At 48.2% G+C, this 12,493-nt stretch overlaps 1 protein-coding gene across 7 annotated transcripts in view; it reads right to left on the reverse strand.

Moving 5' to 3' along the window:
• Nucleotides 1-12,493, reverse strand: part of LOC147032882 (E3 ubiquitin-protein ligase RNF220-like) — a 127,612-nt gene that overhangs the window by 34,374 nt on the left and 80,745 nt on the right. For 6 of the 7 annotated variants that reach the window (XR_015055387.1, XM_085870851.1, XM_085870848.1 and 3 more), the window contains one exon: nucleotides 3,414-3,469. Coding sequence is in view for 6 of the 7 variants with exons in the window: in XM_085870851.1 (XP_085726977.1) it covers nucleotides 3,414-3,469 (56 nt within the window). In the remaining variant the exon portion in view is untranslated. The remainder of the gene's footprint in view (nucleotides 1-3,413; nucleotides 3,470-12,493) is intronic. The other variant, XM_085870846.1, reaches the window with a different exon arrangement.

Here is a 12,493-nt window from a genome sequence, read left to right on the forward strand (position 1 = left end):
CCTCTGGGCTGGTGCTCCTGCCTCCCACCTTTCTCGGCTTCACGCTGTCGAAACCAGGGCATTTAAGATCATCGGCATCTCCCGCAATGAAGCTGAGTCTTTGGGCCTCTCACTCAATCACCGCAGGTTGGTCGGTGGTCTTTCTGTCTTCTACCGACTCCTCTCCAGCCTTGCCCCCCCTGCTCTCTCTGCGATTTGTCCCCACCACATTTCCACAGGGCGCTCAAGGTCCGCCAACAACCCCCTTCTGGTAAAACTACCAAAATCACGAATCACTGCTCATCTTCACTCTTTCATTCCTCTTTTTTCCCGCCTTTGGAATAAACTTCCTCACTCTATTCTTTCCCATGGCTTTCAAAACAGCTGTTCACCACCACCTCTTATCTTCCCCCATCCAAATCCTCGATCTTTTCTACCCCCGATAATCCATCCAAGCCCACTTCCTTCATTTCTCCTGCTTTCCTTCCTGAAAGTCCCTGAAATGTCCATCTTCTCTTCGCCATGTTCCCCGTCCCATCCCCATCCCTCTCCCTTCCACAGTTCACCTAATGTGTCTGTTCCCCACTGTTTTGTCCCTTCCACTCCCGCCCCTCTTGTCTCATGCCTCCTTGCTGTGAGTTGTGTGTTTGCTCTCATACGAGCCTCGACCAAGGTATAAAAAAAAAAACTGAATCGAACACTTTTCAGAGATCAACATAAGCTGCAAGCAGCCCCTGCCGAAACTCTCGTCTACGTTCAGTGAGGACCCGAAGAGCAAGGATACGGTCAATTGTTGGCCTCTTTGGTGTAAGGCCTGACTGCTCTGGGTGCTCATGCTCAAGCAGATTGTGGCGAACCCCATCAGTAATTATCCGAGTAATGACCTTGCCCGGCACTGAGAGCAGCGTCAACCCTCAGTAGTTGTTGCAGTCCTGGCGATCACCCTTCCCTTTCCAGAGAGGGACAACAAGGCCCCTCTTCCAGTCGGTTGGGATGATGCCTGTGTTCCAGGCAGAGCACGGCACTGCATGCAATGACATGAGTACAGCATTTCCACCTGCCTTGAGAAGTTCAGCATGGATACCACAGATCCCAGGAACTTTACCCCATTTCAAACGGTTCACCGCAGCCTGTGTTTCCATAAACAAAGGTGGATCACAATTGATTGGAGGGTCAGCAATAGGAATGGTAACACCCCTGACATCCAACTCAACAGCTGGTGGATCAGCCTGGTACAACCCCTCAAAGGAACTGGCCGAGCCGGCCTTCACTTTGGACTCCTCTGTCAAGAGCTCACCACCCTCGCTCTAACTGCAGTACACCGAGGGACAGGCTTGGGGGAACGTAATGCGCAAAATGCCCTGCAAGTAGGATGAGAATTATTTGACCACAGGTGATGCTCTACCCCCTCACAGATTCCTCGCACATCAGCCTCCTTGTCCAACCTCAGCGCATATGAACAGCTCAGTTCTGCCATTAAGCCAAGCCCTGCAACTCTGGCCAATGGTATCAAGTGGTATCTCCCTTGACATGGTATTTCCCTTGAGATATAAAATTCTTCTTCACCCAACGGTGAGTTCCATGACATCCACCGGCAACATCAAGGATGGTGGTCTTGAAGGCACTCCACAACTCTTCAAGATTCCACAAAGCACTCAGACCCCCCCCCCCCCGAATCCCCCCAAAATCACTCCTGTTCACAAACTCCTCAGCTACCCTCTCATCCTTGAGCTTGCCAACATCCAGCCTTGGCTGGCATGGTACCATTCTCTCAGATTTAAGCTGCAACTTCAGAATTGCTGCAACAAACCTGTGGTCAGTATTGAGGAACTGAGGACTCCAGTCGACCCTGCACTTCTGGATCATCCTCGAGTGACCATCAAATGAGCACATGGTCAATCTCCTTTGCCACATCACCATCGTTGGAATGCCAAGTTCAGCAATGAGCCTGTGGGCGCTGAAACCATGAACCAGCCACCCTCAGTCCATGACTTCTTGCAAAGTCAAGGAACTTAGTGCTATTCCGGTTCACAGTTTCAGACCCATGGGGACCAACACATCTCTCATAACCATCCCTATCAGTTCTAGTCAATGCATTGAAATCCCCCAAGACAAGAAGAGTATCTCTCCTGGTCACTGTTGAACCATAGACTCGAGCGCGACATTGAATGCGTCCTTCACGGTGAGATCACTTTCCTCAATCGGAGCATATACAGAGACCAGATAAACGACACCCAAGGAGTGACGAATCCTTCATCTCATAATATGCTCGTTCACTGGTGTTACCTTAATTATCATTGGAGTTAGCTTATTGGACCCAGCTGCAGCAATTCCTTGGACATAGTAACCAGAGTGACCAGACCAATTGTAGGTGTGACCACCCACCATGATCTCGCCACTATCCAATCTCTGAACCTCAGAAAGTGCTGCAATACCGATGTTCAAATGTATGAGCTCAGATGACAACAGAGCCAGGTAATCATCTTCTCTTCAGAATAGGACATTCCAGACACCCACCCGAAGGGACCCAAATAGACCGCCATCTGGTGGACGACACCTCAGCACGACCCCGACACACACCACCTTAATCTGACCCAGTAAGTTTACCCTGTGCTTTCCTCCCATCATCAAGGAATGGGGGGGGGGGTAGCAAAGGCTTTGCCCCAATCCTGTCATCCGGTGAGCTGCCCTGCCTAGGGCAGCAGCACAGGAGGTACTCCCACAGAGTGGGTTTTCAGTTTTGTTTGCATTTCTGGGTTTTGCAGAATGAAGAGTTTTACGGTGGCCAGAGTGCAGATCCTGCCACCAACCTCCTAACAAAAGTAACCCAATTGCAGCAGGATGTCCGCAGACACAGTTGGGCACTAGATATGGATGGCCTTTGGCTCACAAGGAGCTCCTCCGCCATCCCACGGATGAACGTAAAATTGGTATCCTGTTTGCCAGCATTAGTTGGTGGATGTTAATGATCCCATGGTGTCCTTTGCGAAGAGTAGCAAGAGCTATCGCCAGTTCCAAGGCCAAATTCCAAATTCCTGCCCTAACCAGCAGCGGGCTTTGCATCAGCGACACAGCTGCATCATCAGCGAATGATGCTACCCCACAGCCTTTTGCTGCGTACAAACAAATCAGAAGGATGGGTGGGGGGGGGGTGGAAGTCATCCAATTCTCTTGATGTAATGTCGTACATCATAGCACCACTCCCAGTTGGAGGCTGTACTGAAAGTCAAACTAATGTATCCCAAACCTTGGGGGATTTCCCATCTGCAAGGCCAGGTTCTTCAATAGTTAACCAAAATTCAGTATTCCCAGACAGTTCACATTCCTTAACCTGGAATTAAATAATCATGAGTGCCAATAGATTAGTGTCCATGATGTGGTGGGTGGGGGGCAAAAATCAAACAAACTTGAGGAAATTACCATGTGATACTTACCAGTAATGTTTCTCTTGCAATTAACCTGGATCTGCTGGCTGCCTGTGGCCTCTCTGCTGTGGGATGACAAAATATCACAGAGACAACTTTTATGTTTAACAGTAATGTCAAATCCAACTGTGTTTAAAAGGATATCATATTGTAATCTGGAAGGGGGAGGGGTCCCGTTATGTGTGACAGGTAAAGTGTGTCGAGGTTTTGTGTATGTTTACTAGGTTTTGCAGCCAAGTGCGCTGTCGCAAAAGAGCCAAATAGTTCAGGAAGCCATAAGCAAGACACAAAGCAACTCCCCCCTCAAACACAACCTCCACCCCAAATTTTGTAATTATACATAACTAGAACAGCACTCTGTTAAGCGCATATCTCCACAAGGCAGAACAGTTTAGCTTTTGTACCCCAATGATAGGCCAGATCGGCATGTGGACCTGAATCAAAATCTAATCTACTAGTTCTTCTCACGCACCCAACTCATCCACAAAGTTTTTTCAGAACCCATCCACAACATTTTGAGATATGCTATGTATCGTTTTTTCAGACCATCTCTCAATGGTGAAGAATCACTTTAGAAATTCTAGTATCCAGATCTGTATCCTCACCAAAGTCTAATCAATTCGTCCTTTTCACACACCCAAACGGCCCACCAAGTTTCGTCCGAATCCGTCCATAACGTTTTGAAATATCATGCGAAATATTGTTTTCGACCCTATCTGTCAATGGTGAAGAATCACAAAGAAAAAATTTTAAACCCTCGTATGTGGATCCAGATCCAGATCTTCACCAAAATCTAATCAATCCATCCTTGTCACACATCTAACCTGTCCACCAAGTTTTGTCCGAATCAATCCATAACTTTCTAAGATATCCTGTTCACAGACAAACAAAGGTGAAAACTTGACCTCCGTCAACTTTTGGTGGCAGAGGTAACTACTCCGAATTAAACACCACCACACCATCCCCGCCCACCACCACCACACCCATACCACAGCGAGTTCCAGAGATGTCAACAAGTCACTTTAGCCAAGTCTCAAGTTGTTGAGGGCAAGTCTCAAGTCACCGTAGTATTGTTACGAATTTGGAAGCTTACTGCACTCAACATTCAGGTCCTTATAGAACAGTTATATCAGTAAGTGTGTGTTTATAGATAGAACCCATCCCTAGTCTAATGGGAATTAAATGTTCGTGCGCTGCAGAGATATTTTGATAGTCAGGGTTTTCTTTTACATTTTTACATCACCAACAACTACAACAACACCTTCGCTCCATCCTGACACCATAACGCTCGTGGTGGGCGGAGTTCAAGAGGACCTGGCATCTCTCTCACCCAATCCGGGGGATGCGAGCGAGGTTGCCGTCGGTCGGCCAATGAGCGCAGCCCACGCAGGACAATGTTACTCTCCCTGTTTGAGGGGCGGTCCACCACACCCCCCGGTCCAATCAGCGGACTTAGTGCCCCTTTTGGCCAATCACGGGGGTGACGAGCACATTTGCGCACCAAAACCGTCCATTAAGCGAGAGCAGGTCCATGGCAGGCAGCTCCTCCCCTCTGGAGAAGGAGTGAATCATAGTTCGGTGCGATCTGACAGAAGAGTCGGAGTCTAGTTGGTTTTTGGTCAGCCGGATCGCCTGAACTTGTCTGCTGGCGCTCGCTGCTTCGTTGGCGCTCGCGCTGGTGGGCATCCGCTCTTCATCCACCATCCCAGGCACTCGGGGTGGCATCGTGGTTGTCGGGTCGATCGAGAAGAGATTGGTCCCGTGTGCTCGAGCGCGTCTTTGGTCTGGTCTGCGTCTGGCTGCACCCTGCGGATCCGACGCGTCTCGTCCAGCGCAGTACGACAAGTGATCGGCCAACTCAACACGGGAGGTCACCTCATCTCGCCTCCTCTGGATTTGGCTACTCTGGTCCGTCCTTTGGCGACCGGAGCTCCGGGAATGGGTGGACGTCCAGCCGCGCGCGGCCAGGTAGTCAGCCGTCCTGACTCCCAGCCGAACTATCCTCCTCGGCTGGAGAGCCAAATAAAGACCGTTGTGGTCCACCATCTTTTGGGTATTTGTGTGTGCATGTGTGTGTCCTTGGGCCCGTCTTCAAGTAGAATTGTTTAAGTGCCCTGTACATACTTGCATTGCTTAGTCGGTTTAACTCTGCTCTTTGTGTGTTCCCTCCCCCCTATTGTAAATAAATATCCATTTTCTTGAATGTTTCAGCTCGTCCTTGTCCTTTCCTTCATTGGTTTAGCACGGTGCGTGTTGGGGGATTAAAAAGGCCGTTGCTGCCGTAGTTGTGCATTTGGACCGAAGGGACTTCGGTAACCATCCGTTCGGGTTACGCACGGGTCAAGCACGGTAACAGCTCGTCCCGTTCGAGCTCCGTCGAGGGTGTGAATTCCTCGGTAGCTCGCCACGTGGGCCTCTAGGTATTTTGAAGTTTGGCAAATAACCCTGTCCCATGCGGTTGAATTATTGACGATTCACGGTCCTGTAAGGGACCCGTAACTTCGGAGTTATCGGAAAGGTACGATCTAGATTCCAGGTGTTCGGTGGAGCCGACTCTACTGCTCCATCTTGCGGTCGTGATCGCAAATATGTTAAATTTATGTTAAATTATGTTAAATTTTTATAAAAAAATAAATTTATGTTAAATTTACTTCTCATACCTAGTGTACCGACTTAACATGTGTACATGAGACTAGTCAGTAACCTTAGCTTATGTTTAAATTCCTTACAAGTAGAACCAAAGCATTCAATGTGGAATGGGAAAGGAGATTTAAATAATTTACTGGTATATTTATGTACATTAAAACGAAACATATCATCAAGAATGGGTGGGACGCTGTGGAAGCAGAAAGAGCACGGCACACTTGAGAAAATTAAACGTATCAATTAGTAACTTCAATTGTTGTCGTGATATAATTTACAATTATTGCCAAAATTGAAATAATCCAAGTCAAATGACATTTAAATAATCACAAAATAATTTTGTTGGGTGAGGACATGCATGGGGCCAAGTTTCCCTGATTTAACACGAATGTCGATGACATGGTTTGAATAAAGTTGTGTGTGCTTCCTTCGTTGGTAAGACTGACACTTGCCACTTGGACATGGTGTGCTCTGTGCTGTCTGGAGAGTGGACACTCTCTTTAACCTGAGTAGAAATTGGTATGCAATTCGGCGGCTGTAAGCGCTGGCGCGATGCACATGTACAGTACACACGTACAAGGTATATGTCGTCATTAACTGAACCGTGCACACCGCCGACTGAAAATAATTTACCATTTATTTTAAACCCTATTTTATTTGATTTCAATGTTCGTTCAACAATTATTTTCCGAACATTGTGAACAAGTCATTATAACGCATTTAAGTTGCAAGCAAGTCGCAAGTTCCCACACACCAAGTCCCAAGTCCGAGTCTCAAGTCAATTTCGACAAGTCGAAGTCAAGTCACAAGTCGCAAAATTTTGCAAATAGAGTACGACTCGAGTCTGAGTCACTGACTCGAATCCCCAACTCCAGCGAGTCGTTTTAATTACTCCAGCTCAGTGTTTTGGATCATTATCTTGCTGTAAGATAAAGTTTGGACTAATATGTCTTGTATCACCAATAAGTTCTGGCCAAACAATAAAGATGAAAAACATTTTTTCTCAATTTTCTCGAAAATTCTCGAGCAAGAAAAAATAATGAAATAGCACAGAGGGGTGATGTTGAGTGTTACGGATACCTAACAGATGGTGTTAGCATGTGATGGAATGATTGCTTGTCACTCAACTACGATCCACATAAGTCAACTACTATTCGCATCTCAACAAACCGCAAACGTGAAATATCCGCATAAAATTGGCGAGCGCAGATCCCTCTGGGAGATCACCCAATCGTCGGAGAGTCTGAGCATTTGCCAAAAACTCAACCAATCAGCGTTCATGGTGTTTTGCGCATCATAACAAAGCATCCCACACGCTCACTTCCTGCAGTACATCTGCACGATTCACTTATCATTTTGCATATACATCCTTCACATTTAAGATTTATGGGGCCTAAACATTCGCTTCATCGTGCTATGTCATAGTCTACTGATTCAAAGGCAAAGAGTAAGCATATTGTGCTCATGATAGAGGACAAACTCAAACTTATAAGGCAACTTGAGAATGGTGAAACTGGTTGTTTGAGGGATTCAATGAAATACAGAAGAAAAATGCTGCTGCTGAGGTTGTCGCCATGTGTAAGAGTAGTAAGACAAGGGATATCGACAAGAAAACTGTGCAGGCCCGGTTCTACCTCTTGCTCCAACCCCAATAATGGCCTAAAGTGGCAATCTAAGGCCAGCAGACGAGCATGTAATTTAGCTTTACTCTGGTACATACTCCAGCCTGAGCTCAGATAAACCGACAAAACCCGGGGTCGGGCACGGTCCATGAGACTGGCTTTTAGTTCCAAGGGGAAAATCATTGTGCATAAATACTTCAATGTGTACCCTAATAACAATCATATTGTTACGGTTTTGGAAACGTACCCCAAAGGGAGAGCATACATGGACACATAGGTGACCCGAAGACAAGTTATTTCTTTAATCTGTGTGTAGATAGTCCTTGGCCCCTTGTCTAAGGTTTTTTTCAGGTGGCATGTGTTGAGGTTAGTTTATGTTTTCTCAGTGTGATGTCTTCCCTCTACAACCACCTCCCCCCATTCCCCTCTCCCTCACTACTTTCAATACCCCATTAGTCTGTTCAAACCCTCTGCTACTTTCAATCTTTCCTTCTTCACCCCATCGGTCCAATCCAAAACCATCTGCTACTTTCAACCCCCATCAGTATGCTGCCCCCCTCTGCTACTTTCAATCTTTCCTCCTTTACCGCATCTGTCTGTTCCCCCCCCTCCATCCCTGCTCCTTTTAACAATCCCTTCTTCACACCATCGGTCCGTTCACCCCTCTGCCTTTCTCAATCCACCAATATTCCCCTTCACCAAACCTCATCTTGACAATCCCTCCTTCACACCATCGGTCTTACCTTCAACCACGCAGCCGTCCCTCCTGTAGTGTCCGCGGAACAGTCAGACAGACATGAGAGCAAGTAGCAACTCTGGTTTATTGCCTGATCGGATGCACACTACACGAACCCCTCGCAGGCGAGTCATGATATAGAACCCAACCACGTGACTACAAGCATCCCAAAGCCTTCAGCCCCCATACAGCACACTTCCTCCCCTTCTAAAATGGCAACAATCAACATTCAAAATCCTCCAAGTACCGCGGCCGTCTCCTGAACCGCCCCGGGCGGACAGTGCTGCCAGCTGGCCCAGGCTCAGACGCCTCCTGGCTAGGTTGAGGTGACACCCTCGCCGGACTCGCCCCATCCGTAACATCAAGTGCCCCCGGCCGACAAGCTTGCTCGTCTCCCTCGGGCAGGACTGAATCAGGTAAACACCCCAAGTCCGCTAGCCCCGTGGGCGCCGGCACGTCTGGCCTTGGCGATGCAACGTCTGGCCCCGGCGACATCAGAGGTGGGGGCTCCATGTCGCTTGGCATGGGGGGTGACGCTGAACAGCGATCATGCATTTGGTCCACGTGCCGTTTCCACACCTTTCAATCATCAGTCCTAACCAGGCAATTTGCCGGACCGAGTATTACAGACACCACGGCTGGCACCCATTTGAAATCGTGGCCATAATCACGCACCATTACCCGCTGTCCCACATCAAATCTGCGCACCAGCGTCGGGCGCGACACCGCCCCAGCCACAGACCTTCCAGGTCGCAGCAAATCCAGTCTAGACCTCAATGCATGTCCATACAGACGAATGGCAGGGGTATCACCGGTGGCCAGATGAACAGCAATTCTATATTGCAGCAAAAATACATCAATCATTTTCTGCGGAGATGCACACCCCCCTTTACGCAAGGCGCATTTCAACATTTTAACAAAGGATTCCGCCTGCCCGTTCGTGGCAGGATGATACGGCGCGCACCTCAGATGTCAAATACCGTTTTGACGCACAAAATCATCAAACACACCCGCGAGGAACTGTGGACCGTTATCAGAGACCAGAATCTCGGGTATTCCCTTGTTAGCAAAGATCATTCGCAGCTTCTCTACCGTAATGTCCGCCAATGTACGCTGCATGACCACAACCTCCGGCCACTTGGAGAACGCATCGATCACAATCAAAAACATTTTGCCCTTACAAGGACCAGCAAAATCCACATGGACTCTCTGCCAGGCCCTGTCTGGGATCGGCCATAGCCCCGGCGCCCTACGCGGATTGTCGGCATCTGCCTGACAGGTGGCGCAATGCTTAATCATTTGTTCAATGTCTTTATCTAACCCCGGCCACCACAACAGGCTGCGGGCAAGACTTAGTCTTCACGACGCCAAGGTGACTGACATGCAGCTCTTGCAAACAACGCTGCCTGAACTTCGGCGGGATCACAGTTCTCATTCCCCACATAATGCACCGTTGGGCCAACGACAGCTCTGATGCGCGAGATGCGAATGGCTAAAATGCCGGTGTCGAAGGCAGATCGCTCCAATTCCCCGTAGAAATTGCGTGAACGACACAGGCGAGTACTGGATCATGAGCCGATTCCACCGCGACCTGCTTGGCCGTGACCAGCCCGCTCTGGATTTGGCTCAGTGCAAACACATCAACCCGGTCGGCTGACTCAGACGAAGCTGGACCCTCCGCGCAAGGCAAGCGCGAGAGACCGTCACAGTTAGCATGCTTCCCGGTGCTCCGGGAATCCACGACGCGCTCCCCCGGGCTCCTCGCCAGATGATCTAACTTGTACCGCGCCAGCTGTGATGATTTTTCCGGCGCTGTGTGCGCCTTCATCTTCTGCACAATGTCACAGAACGACAGCCCGGTGTCTCTCGGCTTGTTCGGTGCAACCAGTTCACCTATCAGGCGGTAATTGTCCGGTGACAGCAACGCAAGCAAGATCGACTTCTTCTTGCCTTCATCCACCACGCTGTTCGCGTCAAAGTAGCACTCCAATTGCTCCGAAAACAACTCAAAGTCATCGCCGATGAAAACAGGCACTTTGCCATAAGCGCAGGGGTTTCCTTAGAAGCCAGTTACCGGAGACCCACAGCCGTCTACTCAGAGAAAAAATGTCAAAGGTCACCGCCTACTTCAGCGCCGATTTTTCTATTTTTTTTATTTTTTTTTGTCACCACAAAATCTCTCCACCCCCTGTTTTGAAATCCGAGACGAAAACACATGAGTATTTCGATAAAAGCGGGCTTACTTTTACTGTTAGTACTCTCGCCAGGTCTAGCACAACACTGAACTAAAAATAACACAAGCAGCTAAAACCACCTCCTGCAATGGAGAGTTCTCTGCTTTAGCCTCGTTTTGGACTGTTGGCCTGATACCCTGATTCCATACAGCAATGACCTCAAGAAAATAAACTTTGTAGGCCTCGCAGTTTTGGTGCCGAAACGATGGCATCGAAACGAAAATCCCTGTTTGACTTTGGATTTTTGAAGAAGTCCAAAGACATGGGAGGTAAGCTTCTGGCCATCAGTAATGGGTCTAAACTTGCACTGTCGCGAGTGCGACGTTGTTGTTGTTTCGCGAAACACGTGCTTCACCTCGTCCATTTTGAGCTTTTGTCAAGTGATGGGGCTCCAAAATACACGGGCACCCATTGTGCCTTTTTAATTTATAAACTAATTAGCCTATAAGCTTAAAGCAGCTTTTGTACATCTTATTATTCATGGTTATTTGCACTGAAAATCTCTGTTTATTCACTGAAGTGAAGGCCAAGTATGAGCAGCTGTGAACTGGCCAACTGAATACTGGTAACCGCAGGTACATGCATGTACCATAGACTTGCGAGCTATTCTTGACGGTATAACAACACGATATTGGTGGATAATGTAAGGTGGAAGTTCAACAAAATCGGGATTGTGACTGACGCAGTATTCACACTTAGACTGTTTGATTGGTTGACTAATTGAAGCAAGCTGACATCGAATAAAGAAATTATTAGAAAATGAGTGAAGTTAAATACATGTTTATCATTCATTTTCAAACAATAAACTAGTCTAAAGTTATTAGTTTGAGCTGTTTATTAAATCAAAACAAAACACAATAAAATAATAATAAACAATATTTAACAAAGTAAAATGAAATCGAAGAGGGGAAATATGCATAAAATGAATGAAAGAAAAAAAAACACCTGTTTTTGTGGAGTTTTCCACCCCAACAGCATGATAATATGAGAACTATTTCATGTCAGAAATCATGCTGGAATGCATCTCCAGCCATCGAGGATCCTCCCGCTTCCAGGGCCCGAGGCGGGCCCTGGACCCCGGCCATACAGCTGCGCTCGCTTCGCTCGCGGTGATGGTAACCTGCTACTTTTTAATGGTAGCCTCCTACTCCAAAAAGAAGGAAACCCCTGTGAGCGGTAACCCGAATCCCATCCTCATCACCAATTGTAGTGTCCGCAGAGCAGTCAGACAGACACGAGAGCAAGTAGCAACTCTGCTTTATTGCCTGATCGAATGCACACTACACGAATCCCGAGCGGGCGAGTCACGAGATAGAACCCAACCACGTGACTACAAGCATCCCAAACCCCTCAGCCCCCATATAGCACTCCACCCCCCATACAGCAACCACACAGCCGTCCCTCCGTCCCTCTGCATCCATCTCCGTTGCTACTCCATTCGCGCATTGCTTAATTGGGCACAGTCCATCTGTGGTCATTAATCCTTCGGGCCGATCAGATTGCCTTCACCGCTTTGGACTTTGCCCCTTCTCACATGCATGTGCATGGCACGACGTGCAACACTTTTCCTATACATGGTGGGGTGCGGCACATCTCACAACCAGGTTACAGTAACGCTTGCAAGCGAGGGAGGGAGCAGGGGCTGTCATCGCTACTTTGGGCGCATAGAGGGACAGGGGCTGCGTTGAGGTTCCCTCAGAGACAGCGGCATTTCCCACAATCTGCATCGTGGACCCATCCACATCGGCTGCGCACCAATGAAAAAGAGGCTCAAACGAGCAGATACGGGAAAAAACTACTGTAAATGAGGAGGAAGAAAACACGAGTGTACAGGGGGGGAAGTCAGACCAAGAG

Source organism: Eptatretus burgeri, chromosome 2 (assembly GCF_056783735.1).
Source record: "Eptatretus burgeri isolate ZD-2024b chromosome 2, Ebu_testis_v1, whole genome shotgun sequence".
NCBI classification, from domain to species: Eukaryota; Metazoa; Chordata; class Myxini; order Myxiniformes; family Myxinidae; genus Eptatretus; species Eptatretus burgeri.